Source organism: Engystomops pustulosus, chromosome 2 (assembly GCF_040894005.1).
Source record: "Engystomops pustulosus chromosome 2, aEngPut4.maternal, whole genome shotgun sequence".
Lineage (NCBI taxonomy): Eukaryota > Metazoa > Chordata > Amphibia > Anura > Leptodactylidae > Engystomops > Engystomops pustulosus.
In genome coordinates this window covers 216,958,793-216,983,391 of record NC_092412.1, presented here as the reverse complement: position 1 = coordinate 216,983,391, position 24,599 = coordinate 216,958,793, and the positions used below count along the sequence as shown (strand labels likewise).

The window sequence follows — 24,599 nt, the reverse complement described above, 5'->3', positions numbered from 1 at the left end:
TCGTATTGTCCACCGTACTGTTTCAGAACTAAAAGTGGAGTAAAACTAAGAGGAGTATCTTCACTCCATTCTTTGTTCTCAACGATTATGATCCATTCCTACTTTTCACTTCAAAAACTGCATCTGAAAATCCTCCCTTAAATTCTTTTATACTCTTAACAACCCCAAGACTTTGCAAGGTCATATGTTCTGTTTTGGAAAAAAAAATTTCTAATACGAAATATAGAGAAAAAGATTAATAAATATAGGGATTTCCCTAGATTTTCATAGTTTATTTGTCAGAAAACTGGTGCAAATACATGTGTAGAAATCTTTCAGACACAATGAGACATGGGCTGAACATTACAAGTACTGACCTAGAGCCTATTGATCACGTAGGCTCCTGGAGCTTATTGATGTAATGGGCTTCATTGTGGTTACTAGCTGACTTCTCTGGATACATTTTAATAGTCTTGTCTTTGTTCTTGTCATTAGCCAAAGTACATGTAAGGTTTAGGAGTGAATGACCTCTCACTTGCAATATGCTCCATCCTTTGTTGTGTGGAGGAAATGTGTCCTCGGACTCTTGGGAATTTGGGGTCATTCCTCATTTCTGTCCTGCATTTATTTAACTAATTTGCCATCTGGCTCCCCTAAAACACCACCTGCCCCCGCACTATAATAGATTAGATGGACGTGCTTGAGAGCCTCATACTCATGTTTTCGGGAAAAATAAACAGAACTAGAAGTTATATTGATGGATTTGTATTGCAAATAATACAATGTACTGTAAGGTTTTATCATGCCAATAATCCATCTTCTCCTTCTACAGCATTAGCTTTCCGTCAAGTTTTGGGATCGAAATTTAGCGTCATTGCTTTCTGATTTTGACTATAACCACACACTACCCACGGGTGCAACACACTAACGCAATTACACCATTTTCTTACAGGCTTTGTTTTTTACGGCTTTTATCGTGTGATCCAAATGACACGTTTACATTTTATACTATGGTATTACACTACTTTATTGCAGTATATTATAGATTTTCTGGTTACTTTATTAAAGCCATGCCAGCTATCCCAGAGGTTATAGAGCAAATACCCTCCCCGGAAATAGAGGACTCAGACTGAGACCCCTCTCCAAACAGGGTAAATGATCGCATGTTCCTTTTACGGCACTCTTCATTAAGGATGCGGTCACACGTTGCAGTTAAAACTACATCACAATCAGCTTTGAGGTGGTTTTAGGTGCAATTTCGTCAGATTAACAGGTGAAAGACATGAACTGAACAGGTGAATGACATTTGTGGAGCAGGTTTCCCCTTCTAAATCAGATTCACTTGTTCAGTTCATGTCTTTCACCTGTTAAATTGACAAAACTGCACCTAAAACCACCTCAAAGCTGATTGTGATGCAGTTTTAACTGCAACATGTGACTGCACCCTCAGGGTTTTTTTTATGGGGAGCTTGTATAAATTCCAAGGCTTACCTTCTTATAGTGTTCTATAGTTGTAGTGTTCTTTCTGCTGGACCCACCATTCTTCCTCTACAGATAGACCCTGGAGAGAAGCTACAACGAGAATCAGAATTTGCCCTTCTTCTTTTAACTGTTTCGGTGACCTCAGGGGGCCGATATGATTGAAAGATGTGGAAGAACAGGTAGCAGTAAGTTACTGCTTAAAATTCCATGCTGGCACTTTACAATAAATAAGTGGATTTTGGTTGTAGTTTGGGCACTCGGTCTCTAAATGGCTCACAATCACTGCCCTATCCTGTGCATACTGCAGCCGCAACACAATACTAGCGCAGGCACTTCATAGATACATATGCAACCAGTTTGCACATGTATTTATGTATAGTCTATGCCAATCATCGGGGAAGACTGCTGACTTGACTGATGTCCAGAAGGCAGTCATTGACACACTCCACAAGCAGGGTAAGCCACAAAGGTTATTGATAAGAAGCTGGCTGTTTACTGAGTGCTGTATCACAGCATATAAATGGAAGGTTGAGTTGAAGGAAAAAAAGTGTGGTAGAAAAAGCCCTACTGGAGTCAGTGCTTCAAGAGCCACCACACACAGACATGGGCTACAAGTGTCGCATTCTAAGTGTCAAGCCACGCCTGACCCAAAGACAATTGAATTGCATTGAATTACTGAAAAAAAAACTTTTTGCTAATATTATAATTTATTGAGATAAAGAGAGAGGAAGACATCAATCCAATTTGTGTTGAATGATAGTGGATCGCTAAGTCGATGCTCGCAGCTGAAGGTTCAGGTGCCGGAACCCATAATCAAGTGCATTCAATGGAGGAAGCCACAGCACCCATGGAGTTAAAATCCAAGTGTCTTTATTTTAATCCAGGCATCAATATACAACGTTTCGATTCATCAAGAATTCATGAAGCTTCTTGATAAAGATTCTTGATGCCTGGATTAAAATAAACACACTTAGATTTTAACTCCACAAGTGCTGTGGCTTCCTCCATTGACTGCACCTAATTTATTGAGAAGCACTTGTATGTCACCAATAATAAAAATAATTCCCTGCTATGTGCTCAACCATTTCTCTTTCACTTTTGTAGACGATATTTGTCCTGGAAGTCCCATGGACGTGAATTATCACTCATACATAAGAAGCCTTTTGGGGTCCCCATGGTCTTCCTTTCTCATGATTACTGCTGGTCCCAAGAGTGGGATAACCCAACCCTCACCCCTCAGTCAGACACTTAGAATTGTCAATTGTACAACCCATTTTATAAGTTCTGTTACAAGATTTAGGAAGATCGTCTAGAAGTCATGATACATTATTAAACTGTACAGTTTCCCTTGTTCAATATCCAGCAGTAAAATCAAGTCTGTTAAGTCATTGCCCTTGATAATGTTACACCACAAGCCTGATATATTCTAGTAGTGATCTCCTAACTACTCTGACACATGTAACTGGCTATAATGTATTATAGAGCGGTAACGTTCTAATAATCCGTGCCAACATGCGTTATTGAAGTATAAGACATTGTAATAGGGGATAATTGGGAAGGAAATGCGGGATGTGCCTAAGGCTGGGAGTATAACACAGACTTCAGCATAACATGTGTGAATTATGTATGAGTCCTCGCCAGCAGCTATTAGTGCAGCGCTGTGTCATAGGCGGCTGTGAATGTCCCCCGCAGTAGACATGACATTTACATACCTAATGCCTTGTGCTCTTACTTGGGAGAGACGCCGACTATTTTGCATTGCAGATGCCACTCGCACCTTCTCATACAATGAGTTGTTCCCCGGAGACCTGTATACCCCCCCCCCCCCCCCCACGTTATTTTGCCCTGATTTGCATCTACCTTTTGCGAAGTCTTCATGAATATCTTCCTTTTTGTCTGAATAAGAGACCTTTTGTTCCAGTTGCATGTATCATGTCTGGTCTTTAATGATCATATAAATGACACATGTGGTGACATATGTGGAAACATAAATTGCGCAGATCCAGACATTTTAGATTGCGCTGAATGATTTGTTAGCCAATTACAACTTCACTGCCGGCTTCCCAGCTGTCTGATGCTGATGAGGATACAGTTACCTAAACAGATCACATTTACTCAGGATTTTAGGGGCTTTCATAAAACATTTACTGATACAGGAGTTTTGTCTTTGGATCCATTGGGATCTGCTGACAACCTAAACTTGGCTACACACAAATACATTGTTCTTTCTGATTATTGCCAATTTGCTCTCTGATGTTTATGAGAAGCTTAAAGGGGTTGTCAGGTGTTGAAAACATGACTGCTTTCTTCCTAAAACAGTGCCACGCCAGACTATGGTTTGTGCTGGTATTGCAACTTTTCTGTATAGAGATGAATGAAGCTTAGTATAGCGCTACCCATGGTCAGGAGTGGAGCTATTTTTGTAAGAAAGAAGCCTTGTTCTTAAACCCTTAGACATCCCATTAATGTTTATGGGAGCTTGTGGACTTGTAAGGGCCACTGTTGGAGTAAACATGGATAGGACAGGTAGGATTTATCATGTATGAATGTATGATGTATGTATCTGATTGTTTCCCCTTGAGAAAGGTGATGCCAGATGTATGACAGCCTCGATCACGGAGATACATCAAAGTGTCCATTGAACCATCCATCAGTGCTAAAAAATCAACTTTTAAGGAAAATCATAAAATGAGTTTCAATATGTTTTGAAAAATTCCTCTCTCTGCCAGTTGCCAATGTAGGTATCCCTCTTCAGAATACAAACAAAAGCACTAAGGCGCAGTTCCCACCTGTGAAGTGTAGCGGAAGTTAAGGGGTAACCTTCTATTTGCCTTCCGTTTTTTGATTTTTTTATGCTGTCCTGAAACGTAGACGCACATGTAGACTGAGCCTTGTCAGAATTTATACAACCAGTAATTACCGTATCTAGAAGATGATTGCGGTGGAGGAGAGATGAAGAGGTGGCAGGATCTGTTGTAAAGAACTTTCCAAACTTCCACATACTACCTAGTTAGAATATTGTTTACAAACCTTCACTGACAGGGTAATCCACTTTAGACATTTATAACATGGGATATTCCATGTCTAAGAGATGCAGATACGAACTCTGGTACTTATATCTGGATTGGGGTACCCTGGCTATCCTCCCTCCTGACACTATGTCTGCTGTGACTGGGCCCATAGTCTTCCAGTAATATCTAAGGTTGGATAACCCCTTTAAAGGGAACCTGTCACCATATTTTTCGTAATTGCAGATTGAGGCAGGTTCCCATAGAGCCATAGTAACTAACTGATACCCTTCTTTTAGTTAAAAATTGCTCCCTTCAGATTCCCATGTATTCAACTTTATAATTTTACCTGGTATCCAAGAATGTCTATAGCAAGTCGAGGCTGGCAACTACTCCCTGTGCTTTCTCTGTATTCAGCAGTAATGTCATGTGATCAGGGTGACATATTTGCAGGTCCTTTAGCCTCCTAATATTAGCAAACTGTACACCAAGCATCTATCTCATGAAATCACAGCATATATCACATGAATCACAGCAGCCTGCATTAAGAGGTGTAGATTTTTTATGTGGTCAGATATGTGCAAGGGGTATAGTTTGCTAATGTTAAGAGGCTAAAGGACCTGTGATTATGTCACCCTGGTCACATGACATTAGGCAATGCCCCTCAACTCGCTCTATAGACTCCTAGATACCTGGCAAGTTTATAACTCTGTTTTTATGTCGATGTGAGGGAAACATTTTTTAGCTGCAGGGTGTCAGAAAGTTACTAGGGAACCTGCCACTAGCTGTATTTGTGAAAAATGTGGTGACGGGTTCCCTTTAAGGACTCCTGGAGGGACCTCTTTTTTGTCATAGTTTGATATTGTGTCAGTGATGAGGATTTTGTTTATTGTACTTCTTAATGCTGTAATATCATGATTTGTCCTTTTATATTTTATAGTCTTCAAAACCTAAAGTAAGCATTCCTCTCTCTGCCATTATCGAGGTCCGCACTACGATGCCGCTGGAGATGCCTGACAAAGACAATACATTTGTACTGAAGGTAATGCTATTATTGCATATTTTCTTTCAAAGGAAATCTACAAGATGTACGAAGTGTTTTTCACCTAATCACTACGATGCTGTAGTGTGGCCACTGATAAAGGATCTGTTCTTTGTTTATCAGCTAATGCCTTAGTTTCAGGGGAAAAAAAAAGTATATTAAAAATATGCAAATCAGCTATAGGTACTCCTGTGTACATTCCTTCTGCACTTTTGCTACCTCCTCCCTTCCACTGCCGGAGGAGCCAGCGACCTCAGCTGCCTCATAGCAAATCCGGTGCTTATGCGGGCGTTTAACACATTGTGCAGACGGCGCAATGATGGGACAATTGTGCATGCGTGGGGTTGGCGGAAAGGTGGCTTTCTGTCAAGGGAGGGAGGGAGGGAGGAGGCGGACATGAATAATTGACAGCCGACTGAGCCAGAAGGGGTCCCTGTGACATACACCCTGAGGCTCATTTGCATATCTGAAAAAAATCCATCAGCTGATCAATAAAGAACAGATCCACTCTCAGTGACCACAATATAGCGTGTAAGTTAAAAAAAAAGTTAAAAGAACAGCATTCTTCTGGTAGTTCTCCTTCAATAAGTACAAGTAAATTTTTCTTGTTTTACAACTACATATTACTCACTCATAGATGTAAAAAAATTAGAAGTGATGAATGTTTTGAGGACATCTCTGGTTCAGATATAGGAGTGTCACTGAGTAAGCCATTTTCGTGACCGATTTAGATCAAACAAGAATTTCTGTGCTATAAGCTGCCATATCCAAAATTGGCATACTCTGTATAGATGTGATGTTGGGAGGGACTGAGAACGTGGTGAACATGTGAATTTGTGGTTATAATGTTAGGCCCTTCTCATTACAGCACAAAAAGTGACTACACGCCCATGGGAATATTATCATCCTCCTTACGATTCTACTCTTCCTAACTATTTTAAGGGTACCCGCACCCATCTCGGAAAGGGAGGTCCCCTGACCACTTTCCCGCAGCCAGGCTGAATGTGCGGCCATTCGCTATTCAACTCTATGGGATTGCGAACATGAGACAAGACAACACACTTGGTGCTCCGATACAGTTAAATGGGGAGTGGCCGTGCATGCTCTGCACACACTTTATTCCCCCCAGCTGCTGGATGGTGGTCACCAGAAGTGGCACCCGCACCTATCAACAGGTGGATATGTCAAAAATAGTTGAGATGGAAATAAAAATATGGAACTTAAAAATATCTGTTAGATATCACGTCTTGGATGTATATTGTACAGTCATTGTATTGAAATGTCAGGCAGATTCCCAACATACCCTTACAAAGGAGGGATGGGATGTACCCCATCGTATGCACATAATCCTGTTTTTCCCTTCCCCCTGCATATTGGCAGCAGCAAGTAATTGGCTGCTGCAGATGTTCAGGGTGTTTCCTCCTATGGACAGTTATATCAGTGGGGACCTCCCTGACATACACTCCGCTCTGGCCAGAGCATCCATCCCCCAAGGGCTCCAGTGGCCTCCACTGAACGCATACGTCGTTTAGAAGTAGAATGCCGTCTTTCCAGGCAAAGAGCCTACCAAAATAACCATGATGAGGCTGTATATAGAATAACCATAATGAGGCTGTATATAAAATAACCATGAGGGGGCTCTATATAAAATAACCATGATGAAGCTGTATATAAAATAACCATGAGGGGGCTGTATATAAAATAACCATGATGGGGCTGTTTAGGATGATAAACTAGAGAATATTTTAGGGAACAGGAGACTGTTTTAGTTTCTCATATTTTAATGCCGCCATGTGAGTTCACTGTAAAGGGGCCCACTGAGGCTCTGTCACCGAGGGGCCTACTGAATCCTGGAGCCAAACCTCTTAGGCTATATTCACACTGCCGTTGCCCGCCCGTACCGTACCGTAGCGGGCAACGGCAGTGTACGGGGAGAGGAGGAGGAGGTGAGCGCAGCTCACCCCCGCCCCTCTCCATAGCAACCTATGGCGCACGGCGCCGTATTACGAGAAAAGATAGGACAGGTCCTATCTTTTTCTTGGGTACGGAACGGCACGTGTGCTGCACCGTACCGCTCCCGTAGGGTGCCGTGCGCCCATAGAAGTGTATGGGGGACGTATATCGGCCGTATATACGTCGGCCGTAAATACGTCCCCCATACGTTAGTGTGAATGTAGCCTTAGATCTATTATTTCAAAACATTGCTACTAAAAAGTAGATACATGGCCAGACAGAATTCTATATCTTGATTCAGAAAACTGAAAATCACAAGTAGTCATTTTGAATCTGATTTGTTAGAAAATCCGGAGACGCTTGGGGATTTTCGGACAAGACATGTCAACCATCCTGTAGACTGCTAGTAATTCCTTTGGTGAGCATGTCTATGGTTACACTGGCATTTCCTGGTGTATGAATGGGACTAAACAGATCTTTGAAGGTGAACTAAGGATAAGTTCAACCACAAAATGTTCTTGAGAAGATTGACACATAAAATGAATACAGCTTTTAAGTCGGGAGGCTGCAGTATAGCGCTGGAGATGCCGCTTATGTAATAAGTACACTACAATGGTATGTGTTCACATCGGGTGTGGTGCCTCCATTACAGACTGGAGAAGTGTACGCTCTGCACCTCACTTGATGTGTGCGCTGACAGTTTAGGGGTCCAGCCCATGATATATTTTACAAATTACTATGGTTCTGATGCAATCAGATTTATTAGACATAGGACATTTTGGCCCCCTGGACCTTTTTCAACACACACTAGAATTGGGATACGTGTCTGGCGCTTGGCATCATGAAGTATGGAACTGATTGAGTTGCATTCGATGAAGAGATCTTAAAGGAACACTGACACCAGGTTATATACCAATAAACATACAGCCCCCTTGTGTAGGGTATGAAATATCCTTTCTAGAACACAGTCTTTTATGTTTGACCGTTTACCTATTTAAAAAAAAAAATCAATTCTAAAGTCATGCAAATGAGCAGAGAAGAGTCATTTTTAGAGGCTGGAGGGTTTATACTAAAGAACCTGAAGGTACAGGCAGTTAAAGACATATGGGCACATTTTTTTACCCGTTGACGCCACCGATCCAGGATGGTCCGTCAAGGATTTGGAGCTGCCGCAATTCACTAAGACCGTGCGTCCAGTTTCCTGAATGTGTTGCTTTCCTTGCTGAGGTCCGCCGGAGTTCACCTTCTTCTTCCTGGTGCATGTGAGTGCTGATCTTGCGACAGAATTTTGAAAGGTAAATTCTGCAGTTTGTCCGAATCAGTCGGGTTGTCTAACGGCCACGCCCCTGATTTGTGTCGCATGATAGCCGGCGCCGATGTGCCACACTCTGATCGCGTACACCAAAAATCCCGGGGCAATTCAGGGCAAATCGGAAAAATTCTCAAAACCTGACCGAAATGGACCCATAGTAAATGTGCCCCACAGTTGGGAATGTGAGCTGTAAATAAGGATTAAATTCCAGCCTCTTTCTTTATCTCTGTATGTCTGTATCACTGGTTCTGTAGCTCCCAGATGCATAGCCCCATGTGTTTTGAAAGGTGACATTCTTATCTTTAATTAGGCAAAAATTTACTCTTCTCAGCTGAGTCCTATATGACTTTAGAGGGACACTTATGCGTTTTAAAATAGATGAGGACTTTTTAGAAAGGACCTGGACCTATAATATCCTTACTGAGGGGCTGGAAGTTTACTGTTGCAAAAGCCGATGACAGTGTCCCTTTAATACCAGTACATGGTATTATTAGATTAGATTATTTCTGGGCAATTTCACTCAAACCCACTATAGTTAGGTGTACATTTGGGCAGCTGCCTGACTCCCCCTGAAGAGGTAAATAACAATGGGCTTGAAAACAAGTGGAATTGATTGATCCAGCTTATATCACTGCATTAGATAGGTGATAAGTGCAGAGAAGTCGTCAGGATTAGTCACTTTCTGATGTCATCATACATATTCAATAGAAAACATTATATGATATGTGGTTTATACTTCTCTGATTCATCAAGTAAATCTGGAATCAGTAACCCCTGCCTGCAGCAGAGGCTCCATTGTCCTACATGATCACACTCTGACAGTGACCATACACATAGAAAACCCAAGACTTTTATGTATATAGCAGAACCAACTGCTATATACAAAGGCAGAATCTTCACTAAGGCCCAAGGGCTACATGATTTATTTTCTTAATATAACAGTGTACAGGCAGTCCCCGGGTTACGTACAAGATAGGTTCTGTAGGTTTGTTCTTAAGTTGAATTTGTATGTAAGTCGGAATTGTATATTTTATCATTGTAGCTCCAGACAAATTTTTTTTTTGCCCAAGTGACAATTGGAGTTAAAATTTTTTTGATGTAATTGGACCAAGGATTATCAATAAAGCTTCATTACAGACACCTTACAGCTGGACATTGCAGTCTGGGACTATAGTAAAGCCTCCAGAGAGCTTCACCAGAGGTCACAGTGGGCAGAGGGGTCCGTCTGTAACTATGAGTCGTCTGTAAGTCGAGTGTCCTTAAGTAGGGGACCGCCTGTACTAAATTACAATATGATCAGCTTCCTCGCGCCTTTGGGCTCATTCAGACGGGCGTTTTTAAGGTCCATCTGCTATCCTTTTTATTTTTTACGGATGGCGTACTGATCCATTAATTCCTATGGATCTGTTCACACATCTGATTTTTTCTTTTATAGATATCTAGACAGCATGACAAAAATTGCAGCATGCACTATTTTTCTCTCAAATGCAGACCACAGAACGCCATAAAATTCATTAGATCTGCAAAAAAAAAAAACGACGACACACGGATGACGGATCCTCATATGTGCTGTTTGGAAATCAAGTGGGCAGGGTAAAAAGTAAATTTGAAACTCATTAGTTTCTTTAAAAAAAAAAAAATAGTGGATACAATAAGGACTGAACACGGACATCACGCGTCAGCATTTTTTGGGGATGTGCGGTGGACACGCCCCGATTGAATGAGCCCTTACTTGTTTTCATGATATATGAGATAACCCATTTTTATATTTGTATTTTGCTTCTCAGGTAGAAAACAGCGCAGAGTATATTTTGGAAACAATTGATTCTCTTCAGAAACATTCTTGGGTGGCGGATATACAAGACTGTATAGATCCTGGGTAAGTGTCATCAGAAACTATTTGACATAACAGGTTTGACAGTGTTTTTCACTAGTTGACTTCTAGAGTTATTATAGAATGTTAATACGGTAGGAGCGCTCCCTATAATCATTTTTCTAAATGGCTGCATTGGGCTTTTTGGTTTGCCCCCTGCTGTGCCCCTCTGGCTGTGGCTCTCATCTCAGCGGCCAACGCTATAGATTCCCCATGCCCCAGGACTGAAGACGCTATCCTAGCAACCAGTGCAGGACTCCTGCTGTATGCTTCCTCCACAGTTCTCTTCTTCCCCCATAAACATTTGTTACGGTGGTCTAGAAGACAAGAATGTAGATAAGCTTTAACACATTACAGAGCCAAGCCATGCGTCCTTGTGGAGGTGAATTCATGTGAAATACCGCTAGTTGTAAGGCTGTACCTGGTCTTGCTATTTATATTGTTTCTTTAATGAAAGGGGTTTTCCCACAAAGAAAAGTGAGGCCCTATTCACAGGATGGGGGCTAACTTGCTGATCAGTGAGGGTCTCAGTGCTGAGACCCCCACAGATCGGTGAGAGCAGTGCTCATTTTTGCCAGCTCCATAAAGGTAGAGATCATGAGTGGCCATCTGCTCCATTAGTCTGTCGGAGCGACGAGGGGTCAGACTGACCCCTCAGCACTGAGACCCCCACTGATCAACAAGTTAGGCCCTATCCCGTGGATGGGGCCTAACTTTTCTCCGTGGGAAAACCCCTTTAATTCCTCAGGGTTTTCTAGATCTCTGCTTGCTGTCATTCTATAGGCATCTTCATTGTTTACTTTCTGTGGATAAAACCTGGTCCATGGTCATGTGATGTCCCACAGGTGCACGGCTCGTTATAACTCACAGTTCTGATTACTCTCTGTGATATAAGGAGCTGTGCACCTGTGCGATGTCACGTGATCAGGGACCGGTTTTTATCCACAGGATGTAGACAATGAAGCTACATATAAAATACCAGCAAGCAGAGATCTAGAAAACCCTGAGGAATTGATACAGAAAGTATATTGGAAACTTGTGTAATTTTTCATTACACAAATAATATCATTTATTTGCTGAAAGTGGAAAAACCCCTTTAAAAATGACATTTCATCCTGCAAAACACAAGCATACAGCTATAGTAACAGGAAAATAAAAAAGTTATAGCTTGTAGAAAACATTGATGAAAAAAAAACTACCCTGGTTATTAAGGTGGAAAACAGATGCTGAAGGGGTTGAAATGAAGACTTGGATTACAGTTTCTCTATGACTAAGGCTACATTCACACTACAGTATGGGGGACGTATATACGGCCGATATACATCCCCCATACACTTCTATGGGCTCACGGCCCTGTACGGGAGCGGTACGGTGCTGCACACGTGCGGCACCGTACCGCTCTGTAGCCCGGGGAAAAATAGGACATGTCCTATCTTTCCCCGTATTACGGCGCCATGAGCCATTAATTCCTATGGAGAGGGGCGGGGGTGAACTGCGCTCACCTCCTCCTCCTCTCCCCGCGCTGCCGTGTAGCAGCACGGCGGGCTCACGGCAGTGTGAATTTAGCCTAAAACAGAGGTCCCCCAGCCCCCTGTGTGAATGGAGCAGCAGTTGAGCACATGCACTGTCTGCTGCTTTATTTTTTTCTTTGGACAGGTAATAAGATGTTAATCTGGAAATACCCTCTATTAATAGAAAGGACAAATACATGGCACAGCTGGGTACAGATACTCCACAACAATTAGTAGTTGTACTATAGTTATATATAGTTATACTATTTATATATGAGTAAAGTATGTTTTATTTTTACATATTTTTATACTAGATATTATAACTAAAAGTAGAGGATTCAAATAAATGGACAACATAAGAAAAAATCCATCAAGTCTTGTGTCTTTTCTTGCAGAGATAGTGGAGATGACATAGAGCTGTCCTCCTGCGAGCAGGGAGCATGTCTCCCCAGCCGTGTCTCATCGTGTAGCTGTGAGTTTCTTGCTGAAGGTAAGGAGTTTGTTCATGATGCAGATGTAAAAGCAGCCTCCGGTTATTGCTCATACGTATTGACCGGTGCAGTGACTATCACCTTGCACATTGTTGTAAGACATTTAGCAGGTGTCTCTATAAACCTAACATGACAGATGGTAGAAGAAACACAGGAAGAAATCCAGGAGCAGCCTCAGGGGAGATCACAGAGGTAAGGCAAATATTAGGCACGTGTCTGCCAGACGTACCATGTGTACAGATGCCCTGCAGAAAAGCGCAATACCGTATTTACGCTTCACCATTCACATTAGTCCTTGTCCACAATTTTACTCATCTGAAGCCTGTCTTCCATAATCTGCAGTGTATATAGGCCAACCTATCACTTACATTTAGCACATCACCTCCGCGGAAATGTCTGTTTTTGTAAATACTTTTTGACACCATGATAATAACAACTCTGGAGAAAATCTTTTTTTATAACTTTGGATTTTGTTGCTCTGTTGTTCCTCCGAAAAGTTTAAAACAAAAAAAAATAGAAAGTCCCCCTGTGGGCTGTTACTATTTACTCTTCCACTGTCCAGTCAGCGTTGACCGTACCGGGCTTGTGTTATAAGGGGAATAATAACACTAAGGTGTCAATGTGTTCATAAATATTCAGGAGATAACATCACGGAGACCTGAAAAATGTGTACAAATAAAGCTAATAAAAACTGTAAGAAATAAAAGCTAATAAAAACTGTAATTCTTTATAAACTGCTACAAGATAATCCCAGTAAGCACATTCAAAAGAAGTTTTTGGTTAGTGGTGTATCTGTCTGGCATCTCCAGTTTTACCCAAGTTCTTGGATTATAAAATGTTCAGTATTAACGGTCCCCGCCTTACCATCTCCATAGGAAATAACACCGTACCGCGCCACCGCCATAGACAAGTTTGCCGACGGATATACATCCCCACATGACCCATGTGAATGGGGTCTAACGAACACCTGACTTACAGATAAACACCTACAAACCTCTCTGCACACTATGACCTTTGATCAAGTTCTCTGGATGGTGATAATTTGCTGAACTTTGGCTCCGGACTGCAGTGGACAACATTAGAGTTGCAGAAAGATACCTGCAATGACTTTTTTATTATTAATCCTTGTTCCCATGCAGCCGAAAATTATTTTAAAAAATCCTCTCCCGTATTGCATCACACTGGAGAGGAGGAGGGGTGAGTGCTGCTCCCCCTCCTCTTTCCATAGAAAAGCACGGCCATAAACATGGGGAAATATTAACCATATGTAGAGTAAAAAATACTGTCAATATCTCCAAAAGTAGTAGAAAGCACCCCTAGTGTAAGCCAACATTTAGTCGCACTAGTCAAATTGGGAATGGTGGAAAGATAGGAAAAGTGAGGGGTGTATTAAAATGTTGCTTTTATTTCTGTATTAAAATGCATTGTACTGTACTTTTTTTGAAGAACGCAAAAAATGTAAAAAAAAAAAAAAAAAAGTGCACGTACAATACAATACATTTTAATTCTGAAATAAGACTTCTTTCCCCCCGTTCCCAATTTGACAAGTGAAATATAGAGCATGCTCTTTTTTTCCCCCTGTGCATGGTTCGGTGCTACGCGTGTGAGCGCAAAGTACCACCACTAGGCGCCATAGGTATCGAAAGGGACGTATATACGCCTGCAAATTTGCAGCCAGATATACAACCACTAAAACTCCCATGTGAAAGGGGCCTTAAAGGGGTTTCCCCACAAAGGAAAGTTAGGCCCTATCCACGGGACTGGGCCTAACTTGCTGATCAGTGGAACCAAGGGGTCTGTCGGACTAATAGAGCAGATGTGTATATATATATATATATATATATATAATATATATATATAGAGAGAGAGAGAGCAGATGGCTGCGCATGGCTGTTCTGTTCCATTAATTTCTATGGAGCTGACGGAGATCGTGAGTGCAGCGCTTGCCAATTTCCATTGAGATGTATGGAGCAGTTGTATGGGCCGTCTGCTCCATTAATCTGACGAAGTCGACTGCGACCCCCACTAATCAGCAATCCGTGGATAGGCCCTAACTTTCCTTTGTGGGAAAACCCCTTTAAGAACAAACCTACAGAACTTCTCTTGTATGTAACCCAGGTTAGCCTTCTGGTAACAGGCAAATTATTCCATAAAAAGAGTTTCCACGAACCCAGCACATAATAAAAATCAGGTTTTTATTTCATCATATTTAAAAAGTACATAGTGTTCATCTCTACCCTGTTACAAGCAACGCGCTTGGAGTGTTGTCTATGGTGATGAGTGTCAACACTCGAAATGCGTTGCGTGTTGCAGGGGAACACTATGTACCTTTTTTAATAAAAAGAAATTAAACTGATTTTTTTTTATGGATCATGGAATCTTTTTGAATAAAAAAGAACTACCTACTGTTGTCCTAAAATCTACTGCTACAGAAGGATGTAGGGGATAAGCGGAGGTCATCATATAACAGTGCAGATGATTAACCAGAGACTTGTCAGACCTTACAGCAGTCATTATGGCTGCCATATTTGTAATTAGCCATGAATATTAATAAGATCTGTCGAGTTATTGGCCCTCGTAAGTGAAAGCAATAATGTTTCTAATTTCTGGCCGTCTTTTGGAATGATTAACGGCGCTATGTTCAGGATCCATAAAATGAACATATGGAATATAGTGTGGGGCTCCTCTGTTACGTCTGTTATTCAGTGGGTTGTGGGAAACCCTGTTAAGCTGTTGGACTAATATATTTTGGTTGATGAATCTACACTACTAAATATATCATGGCATGGTTTTTATGTGACTGTTACCAGCCATGTATAATATGTAAATGCGTGCCAACGTTCATTTAGCTAAACGTGATATGTACAAAGTGTTGTGTGCATTATGTACTGAGGAATATCATCTTGTATTTCTAACAGGAGCTTACCGGCCGCTTGAAATGTGTGGTCAGGAGGTTTCTGCAATGTCTGCCATTCCTCGCCCTCCACCTGCTGTGACTCCTCAGACGCGGGGCAGGGAGCAGGCTTCAGCGGACCACCTGATACATGTCCCTCTAGAGAACTTTCTGCAGACCTTGGAGACTCCAGCGTCTAACCAAGCAGCAGGTACACTAAGCAGATCATTACCAATCCATTCATCTCTGCATCGCTTGTAAAGATTGTTCTTTAATAAAAAAAAAAGGGAATTGGCTGGAACTGAATAAATGGCTGAAGCTGAATGTACTTCTTGCTGCAGCTCTTAATACAGATAAGCAGATAAATAATGGATGCAATAACTATTTAAAAATACAGGACTATCATTATGTTTATGGAGCCAAATTGGTCAGACTGATGGGAAATAATTTAGATCTTTTTCTAATTATTGTTTGACCAAAGGTAACCAGTACTGTACATGATACATTCTTGACTCCTGTTTTACAGGCCAAGTACATCACCATAGGCTTCCTTTAGTAGCTGTCATCTCACTTCTGATAATGAATGTAATTTACCATTATAAGCAGTGACCTTCTACATGACTTTTCTCCACCCCCATGACTCCTTACAGATTATTTTATATATACCGTAGTTCAAAACTGTTTTCCTGTATATTGCTAACCAAACCCCCTCCTGTATATAGAAGGACATCATTGCGATGCTCTCACCTGCATAACAGGTTGGGGGGGGGGGGTGTCTAAAGTTTCATGTTTCATGGCCAGTTCCCTTTAATGTTTGGTGTCAGGATAACTTCACAAGCGGTACATACCACCATTCTCGTTACCCAGTGCCATATTGCTAGACACAAACCCTCTTACCCTGTACCTCCATACAAACTGAGTCTGATTAAGGTCAATTGTCTGACCGAAACGTCACAATTTTAGATGTTTGTATAAAATAAAAAACCCGAATTTGCAACACAACGGTGTGACTGGAGTTTACAAAATTCTTTATGCCTTAAAGGAAACCTACCACCACGGATCTACCTATTAAGGTAGATCGGGTAGTAGGTGCCTCTATTGTACATGAGGATGGCCCTTTTAAGGGCTAATCCTCATGTCCCCTGTATCTTTTTCTAACTTTTATTGCCGTAATATGCTAATTTTCTAAAGAGGCTACTGGGGCGTGGGAATCCAATAAATTGCTGGAATCCCATGTAAACATTGGAATAGCAAAGATTTTTTAACATTAAAGGGGTTTTCCCATGAAGCAAAGTTAGGCCCTATCCACCGGATAGGGCCTTACTTGCTGTTCAGTGGGGGGGTCTCAGTGCTGACCGACCCCTCGCCTTTCCTCAGACTAATGGAGCACATGACCGCACATTAATCTCTATGGAGCTGACGAAAATTTCAGAGCGCTGCGCTCACCGTTCTCCGTCAGCTCCATAGAGATTAATGGAGCAGGACTGTCATGCACGGCCGTCTGCTCCATTAGTCTGAGGAGTGGCGAGGAGTCGGTTGGACCCCTCTTTCTCACGATCCGCGGGGGTCTCAGCACTATCTCGTGTATAGGGCCTAACTTTGCTTTGTGGGAAAAACCCCTTAATGGGAACCTGTCACCAGGGACCTCATTTTCACTAAAGACAGATTGTTTTTGTTGCCCATGACACCTGCAGTGCACATCTGCCCCTCTGCCTTTTCTAAGCATTCGCATTACAATATAATTGTGTGTTATAACTCACTCTTGCTTCCTGACAAAATCCTGGGGTAGTCACAGGGGTTGGGCTTTGGTTTGGATGCATTTCAAAAAACAACATGTGACTGAGCTAAAGGCTGCCTCCATCTTTGTGCTCCTGTACAGCTCTGCCCCTCCCCCACTGATGTCATCTCGTCAGGCTGTGACCTCTGAGAAGGAGCAGGAGGAGGAGCTATACAGAAGCACAAAGTTGGGGGCTGAGCTCTGAGGAGTGAGTAACACAGACAAGGCACATGTTGTTTTTTGAAATGCATCCAAACCAAAGTCCAGCCCATGTGACTCCCCCAGCCTAATGCTAAATTGTTAGTATGCAAGGTAAGTTATAACACACATTTATACTGTAATCCAATTATACTGTAGAAAAGGCAGAAAGGCAGATTTGCACTTCAGGTGTAATTAGCTTCTGCAACCTGTCTTTAGTGAAAATGAGGTCCCTGGTGACAGGTTCCCGTTAAGGACCCCAGTGCCAGGACCCAACAGTACTAACCAGCCACATTATGACTGTGAATGTGATATGTTTGGGGTGCAGGTCCTATTCCTGCTCATGTTTGGGGCTCAGTAGTCTTTTGATTGATTGGGTATTCAGTCTCCTAGAGAAGCAGCAGTGCATGCTTAACCACCAGAATAACCGTGTCACAATGAAGAATACATATTGCACTTAGGGTTTGCCTTTACCCTGTCATATATAGACCTATTGCATGTTTATATAAGTTTTAATATTGTTTTCATTATGAAAACTTTGTGGTATTAGGTGAAGAAGGGGATAAAGATGCTGAGATAAATCTGTTGGAGTATCCGTGGTTCCATGGGACACTGTCCAGAATAAAGGCGGCTCAGCTTGTGCTCGCTGGTGGTACCCGGAGCCATGGACTGTTTGTCATCAGACAGAGCGAAACCCGCCCCGGAGAGTATGTGCTCACCTTCAACTTTCAAGGCAAAGCAAAGGTAAATGCACTTTGGAAATATTTCTGTTTCATGGTTAGGTATTGAAGAGTTAGCTAGGGGCCTTTGTGACCAGACACTAGCTTTGCCTCAGTGCATAGGAATTGATTTCAGGCTCCATATTCAAAGACCGTTTGTCATTGAAAGTGGGATAACTTTGAAGTTTTTTATTTGTTTACTCGAGATATAGTCACTAGCACAACCAGTGGGAGTAAGGGGATACAGATATGTCACTCTGATTCATCTATATGTTCTGATTCTCAATCTGTATCCCCATAGTTTATATCAACTATAAAAAAAGACTAAAGGTGTCCATACATATGGAATACATAGAGAAATGCATGATTTCAACCATGACCAGGGGTGTAACTATAGGGGTAGCAGCCATAGCAGCTGCATTGGGGCCTGCAGTGTGAGTATTGGGTGTGAATATGCTGCATGTGTGTGGTGTGTTTATGTAGGTGTATATGCTGCATATGGTATTGTATGTATGCATGTATTTCCTATATGTGTGTTTATATGTGATGTATATATGCTCTTTATGCATGTGCATATGTGATGTGTCTATGCTGGGTGTCAGCTGTAATCTACAGCAGACATCCCCATGTAACACCCGCAGTCAGAGTGAACTCTGTGTTAATTAGTTTAAATGCTGCGGTGAGCACAACTGCAGTATTTAAATGGCTGTAGGATGATTCTCTGCTCTACCGGCGTCCCCTGCAGCGTTTTTGGGGGATGCCGATCGTTGCTATTGTCCATTGTAATTACTTGTAAGGTCCTGTTACATACGGACCTTACAGGCAGTGAGTGAGCATATGTATCAGTATAGTATTGCCTAAGTCTTGCAGGGTATTATAGTGAACAAGCAATTGAATGATTGCTTGTTCAAGTAAAAAAATAAAGTTTTAAATAAAAATAAACTAATAAATAAATCAAACCACTCCCAAAGCCCACATTACACTTACATATACAAAATATGTAGTATTACAACATCTGTAATGACCCGTACAATAAGCCAAATCATTACTTAACCCGCACAATGAACTCAAAAAATTCAAAAACCCACCAAAAGTATTATTATTATTTTTAATTTACAGTTTGGGGGCTGGAAACGCATTGCTGCTGTTAGGGAACTATTGACTCGATTGAACAAAGAAATAAATATTTGGTCTGTTACTGTTTAATTATGTGTCAGTGGATGTCACATGTTTTTACAGAATCTATCATTGATCTGTGTGTACTGTACATGGGCAGTGCCGCTTGATATCGCCCCTCCAGTGCTTTGTAGAGGTTTGGTTCCCTACTGCAGCCATACCTTTATTACATAGACTACCTCATTCCTTAGTTTTAAAAATTTCATTTTATATTTATGCAAATGTGTCAGGAGTTCTTTGGGGGGGGCATTACCAGAGACCCTGGTAGAAGTACTGCACGGGTGGGGGGTATGATGCTGGAGCTTAGAGGTGCTCTGGTAAAGCCCCTCAAAGCACTTCCATTATATTTACCGTATAAACTTGAGTATAAGCCGACCCGAGTATAGGCCAAGGCCCCTAATTTTACTGCCAAAAACTGGGAAAACCTATTGACTCGAGTAGTCAATGGGTGGGAAATGCATTGGTCACAGCCTCCCAGTATAAAGTTGGCAAGCCCCTAGTAGTATACAGCCAGCCAGCTCCTTTAGTATACAGCCATCCCCCAGTAGTATACAGCCAGCCAGCTCCTTTAGTATACAGCCATCCCCCAGTAGTATACAGCCAGCCAGCTCCTTTAGTATACAGCCATCCCCCAGTAGTATACAGCCAGCCAGCTCCTTTAGTATACAGCCATCCCCCAGTAGTATACAGCCACCCCCCTTTAGTAGCCAGCCAGCCCCCTTTAGTATACAGCCAACCAGCCCCCATAAAGTAGCCATCCAGCCCCCTTTAGTAGCCAGCCAGGCTCCTCTTCTGTCTGCTGTAACAGCCGGCAGAGCGCATGGCCGCTGCTCTGCCTGCTGTTAAAGCAAATAGAAGAAGAGCCTCGGGGACGGGAGCATCGCGGAGAAGACAGAAGAAGAGCTGCGCCGAGCATGGGGGGAGCCGGAAGGTGAGTATGTAAGTTTATTTTTTTTATTGACTCGTGTATAAGTGGAGAAGAGGTTTTTTAGCACATTTTTCTGTGCTGAAAAACTTGGCTTATACACGAGTATATACGGTACATAAATATAAAATGTATTTTTCAAACAAAGGGGTGGGGTAATCTAGATAATAAAGATATGGAAGTAGTAAGGAACTGACCTGGTGCAAAGGTTAAATAAATGGATAGATTTCCTTTAAGCTGACTGACAGTCTGATAAGTATACAGGTTAATGGAGTTTTTGAACCATGTAAGAGAACACTGATATAGAAGTACACGCTGATATGTTGTGTCTGTGCACAAAGGGAAAAAACAGCAATGCAGCGAATGTTAAAAGGATCAACATTATTAGGGAAATTATCATTGATGCGATGCAGTGAAAAATATAGTATGTAGCCGATAAATAGTTAGTATCATTTTATAAATAAAAGTACCATTGAATTTTTTTGTTGTCTCTGTGATAAGGGGAGGCTGCTATGAACATTTCATTATTGCGTGGAGGCTGCTGGACATTATGTTAATTATTTTGTTTTTCTGTTTTGTAGCACCTGCGCTTGTCCCTGAATGAGAATGGTCAATGTCATGTCCAGCATCTGTGGTTCCAGACTATATTTGATATGCTGAAACACTTTCACTCCCACCCAATACCTCTAGAATCTGGAGGTTCAGCGGACATCACGCTGCGCAGTTATGTTGTTGCACAGATCCCATCATCTGGTATGACTTATTGTCTGTTTTACACTACATTGTTTACTTTATGGGAACTTTGTCCAGGAAAGAAAATCTGAAAACAATTCTTTTGCACAAAAAGGATTTTGTCTAATCCACCCAAAAGCTGAACTTACCTATGTCTCATGATTCTCGATTGGGTTTTATATGGGTGAATAATTAATCTGCCCAGGAACAGCAGTTGTGTTGGATATCTGTATATGTATTGTTACCTACTATACGTTATGTTTTGGATTTCTGTTCTCCCTTGTGGTACCTTACTTGGTATGGACTATACCAGTGGTACCCAACTAACAGCCCTGGCACCACATGCAGCCTGCAGTGCTAGGGAAATTACTTTGATGTAGCTACTTTGTCTATAGAACTGATCAGACATAAGCCCCCTAATATATGCTGGATAATCTGCCTAGATACTGATAAATAATGGCAAACATGTTTAAAATGTATTTATATTATGCCAAAATCCTGTCATAGGATTTTACCCAATTAAACTACCAGCCCCCTCAAGTAGGATATGAAACGTCTCGTGAAATCTCACCCGTTTACCTATAAAAAATCTCCTCCAAAGTCATGTGAAAACGAGCAGAGAAGAGTCATATTTTACCTGAGTCACGGTTAGAGGCTCCAGAGTGGTGTCAATTCAGACGCCACTAGCTTCAGTTCTACAGTATATAGAAATATGATCAGAATCATTCAGAAGAGGGGAGAGCTTGATTTCCGTGCTAAACTCCCCACCTCCATGACTTTTTACAACCAGTCTACATCTCACTTTAAAGTAGATTTTTCCCGGATGATGCCAATTTGCTGGGCCATGGAAGGAACATGATCTGGAAGTTGTTTATCTAATGGGATATTCAGTCAATGCAGTGAAATTGGTTTTCGCAACAATTTGTTGTGGGGTTGGTTTTTAAGTCTTTCACTGTGCGCCCCAAATGCTATGTCTCCTTTATTCTGTGGGTTGTTACAATGATGGGGATACCAGATAGGTTTTATTGTGTTTTAATACATTTTAAAAAGAGACCTGTACAAGAATAAAAGTCTTCATTTACACTATCTTCTAGCACTAATAACTTTTTCATACTACTAATGCGCGGTCAGCATGTCTCATACCATGCGCATGGACATCCACAGATAAAGCGGTGCCGGCCGCAAGGTCCCCGCATGCGCCACACTAGGTTGCCGACTCGGAGTATCTACGTAGACAGTGAGGTGCCGGGAGCTACGCAAACAACATAGCTACTCCAAGTCGGCAGCGTAGTGTAGCATGTCCTTGGGCACAGTACGAGACATGCTGACCACACAGGTGCGAGAATGCCTGACTCGGTCAGCGAGAATTCAGGAAATTGGGCGGGAGGTGGGTATGTGATTTTTGAAAGTTTCCCGAGGGTGGGGGGAAACTATTCCTCTTCAGCCCAGCACCGGGGGGCGACGTGACCAGTCACCCAGCACATTTCATTGAAAGGTAATATATGAGTTATCTTTTGTTGTGTAAAACCAATTTTTCATACAAAAAAGAAGTGTTAAAAAGGGGTCTCCTGGTGACAAGCTCCCTTTAAATCAGGTAATGTTTTTTAAAGCATATAGTGGCAAAAGTGTCAATATGCAGTGACAATAAAAAACTGTACAAATATACCTCATAGCTTAACAAGATTCTTATCTTTAATATGACACCAGCAGCATGCTTCTAGGTACAACGGAACCAAAGATGTAAGACTCTTATCTTGACTCATTTCAAATACTTCTCTGGATTTGAATTGACAAAAAGAGAAATCATGGATAAAAACTGTAGTGTTCTTTTATTTTCAAGTCTGATGCTATAACAATTGTGCATGTTGTCCTGTTACATCTGTATCACTTATATTTTATATTTAATTAATATTTCATTCTTATTCAGAACCTGGACCCTCAGGTGCTGGTTTCCAGCCACAAAGCTGCAGGACTGAAAGTCAATCCCAACACTACTTCTCTACTAGCTCCAGCGCGGCCAGTGTTCAGCCTGTAACTCCTCCTGACACCTCCTCCTCGTCCTCCGCTCCACATCCAGCATATCACAGAGTGGAAGAGACTCTCAGTACCAGAAGCCGCAGCAACAGTGCAGAGCTTTTGCTGGATTCATCAAATGGGAGCACAGAAGACTACCATGAAAGTGATGGATCCCGGAGTCGGACAAGGGCTGTTGAGAATCAATATTCTTTTTACTGAAAAAAAAATATCACAGCACTAAGTTTTCCACGTTTCTAATTTAAGTACTATTGCTGATAATTATTAGGAAGCCATTCGATGTAATAAAAAGCCAAACCAATAACAGCACCTAAACTTTATTGACAGAAATATGAGGACCCCATGTCATGAAATCCAGGAGTGTAGGTTACCACTGGTGCCCCATTTCATCTGGGAACAGATTTTTGGTGAAATTTGAAGTTAATGTAATTTATTGTAAAGCAGGCATTCCCTTGAAGGTCACAAGTTACTATTAGTGTATAAACCGTTATATTTCTTTCTACAGTGCATTGGGAATACAGATTTAGGTTGAAATAAATGGGTTGTATGAAATGACAAAAACATGATGCCCTTTTTCTCTAGAAATTGCATCACTCTTTTATTTGAATTTTGTTTGTATGCAATATGGCTTATGGGCAGGAGTGCTGCTGTTTCTCAGGAAAATATATTAAGGGGGATGTACAAAGTTTGAACAGAGTAGGGCAGTGGTGGCGAACCTATGGCACGGGTGCCAGAGGTGGCACTCAGAGCCCTATCTGTTGGCACTCAGGCCATCACTGCAGGACAGAGTTCACCAAACAGGACCAAATCCACCAAATCTTTCTGCAGTCGCAGGCAACTTATGAGATGCTGCTCTCAGCGCTATTTTAAAGTGACACTTCATTGGCTGTTTGGAACTGCGGGGAAAGTAAGAAGGTGTTGACAGAACTGCATTATCTTTGGAGGTCCTTCTGCTGGACCCACCATTCTTCCTGTACAGAGAGACCCTGGAGAGAAGCTATTTGCCCTCTTTCTTTCAACTGTATTAGTGGCATTAGGCGGCTGATACAATTGAAAGATGTGGAAGAACAGGTAGCAATAAGATACTGCTTAAAATGCCACGTTGGCACTTCACGGTAAATAAGTGGATTTTGGTTGTAGTTTGGGCACTCAGTTTCTAAAAGGTTCGCCATCACTGGAGTAGGGTATAACAAACTGCTTGGTGAGGGTCCAAGTGCTGTGACCTCCACTGATTACAAATATACAGACCCCCCCAGCAATCGGATAATAGCTCCATTACTTACTGATGGAGCTGCAGGTCGCACATGTGTCTTGCTGCTCCATCCAACGGTATGGGAGTGTCAGAAATTGCCAAGCACAACGCTCAGTTATCTCTAGCATTCCTAAACTCCCATATTATTCAATGGAGCAGCAGGATGGTCAATTAAGGGTTGATGCTCATCCCGCTGCACCAACCATTAGTGAACAAAAAGCAGAATCTCGGGCTACATACTT

General features: G+C 41.8%; 1 protein-coding gene across 2 annotated transcripts in view; it reads left to right on the top strand.

Annotated features, from left to right (window-relative positions):
• SH2B2 (SH2B adaptor protein 2) overlaps positions 1 to 23,657 on the top strand; it is a 68,697-nt gene extending 45,040 nt beyond the window's left edge. For both annotated transcript variants that reach the window (XM_072138164.1, XM_072138163.1), the window contains exons 3-9: positions 5,410 to 5,511; positions 10,564 to 10,655; positions 12,556 to 12,650; positions 15,570 to 15,755; positions 18,070 to 18,263; positions 20,921 to 21,092; positions 22,999 to 23,657. In XM_072138164.1, coding sequence (XP_071994265.1) covers positions 5,410 to 5,511; positions 10,564 to 10,655; positions 12,556 to 12,650; positions 15,570 to 15,755; positions 18,070 to 18,263; positions 20,921 to 21,092; positions 22,999 to 23,306 — 1,149 coding nt within the window. In that variant the 3' untranslated portion in view covers positions 23,307 to 23,657. The remainder of the gene's footprint in view (positions 1 to 5,409; positions 5,512 to 10,563; positions 10,656 to 12,555; positions 12,651 to 15,569; positions 15,756 to 18,069; positions 18,264 to 20,920; positions 21,093 to 22,998) is intronic.
• Positions 23,658 to 24,599: the final 942 nt, after the last annotated feature.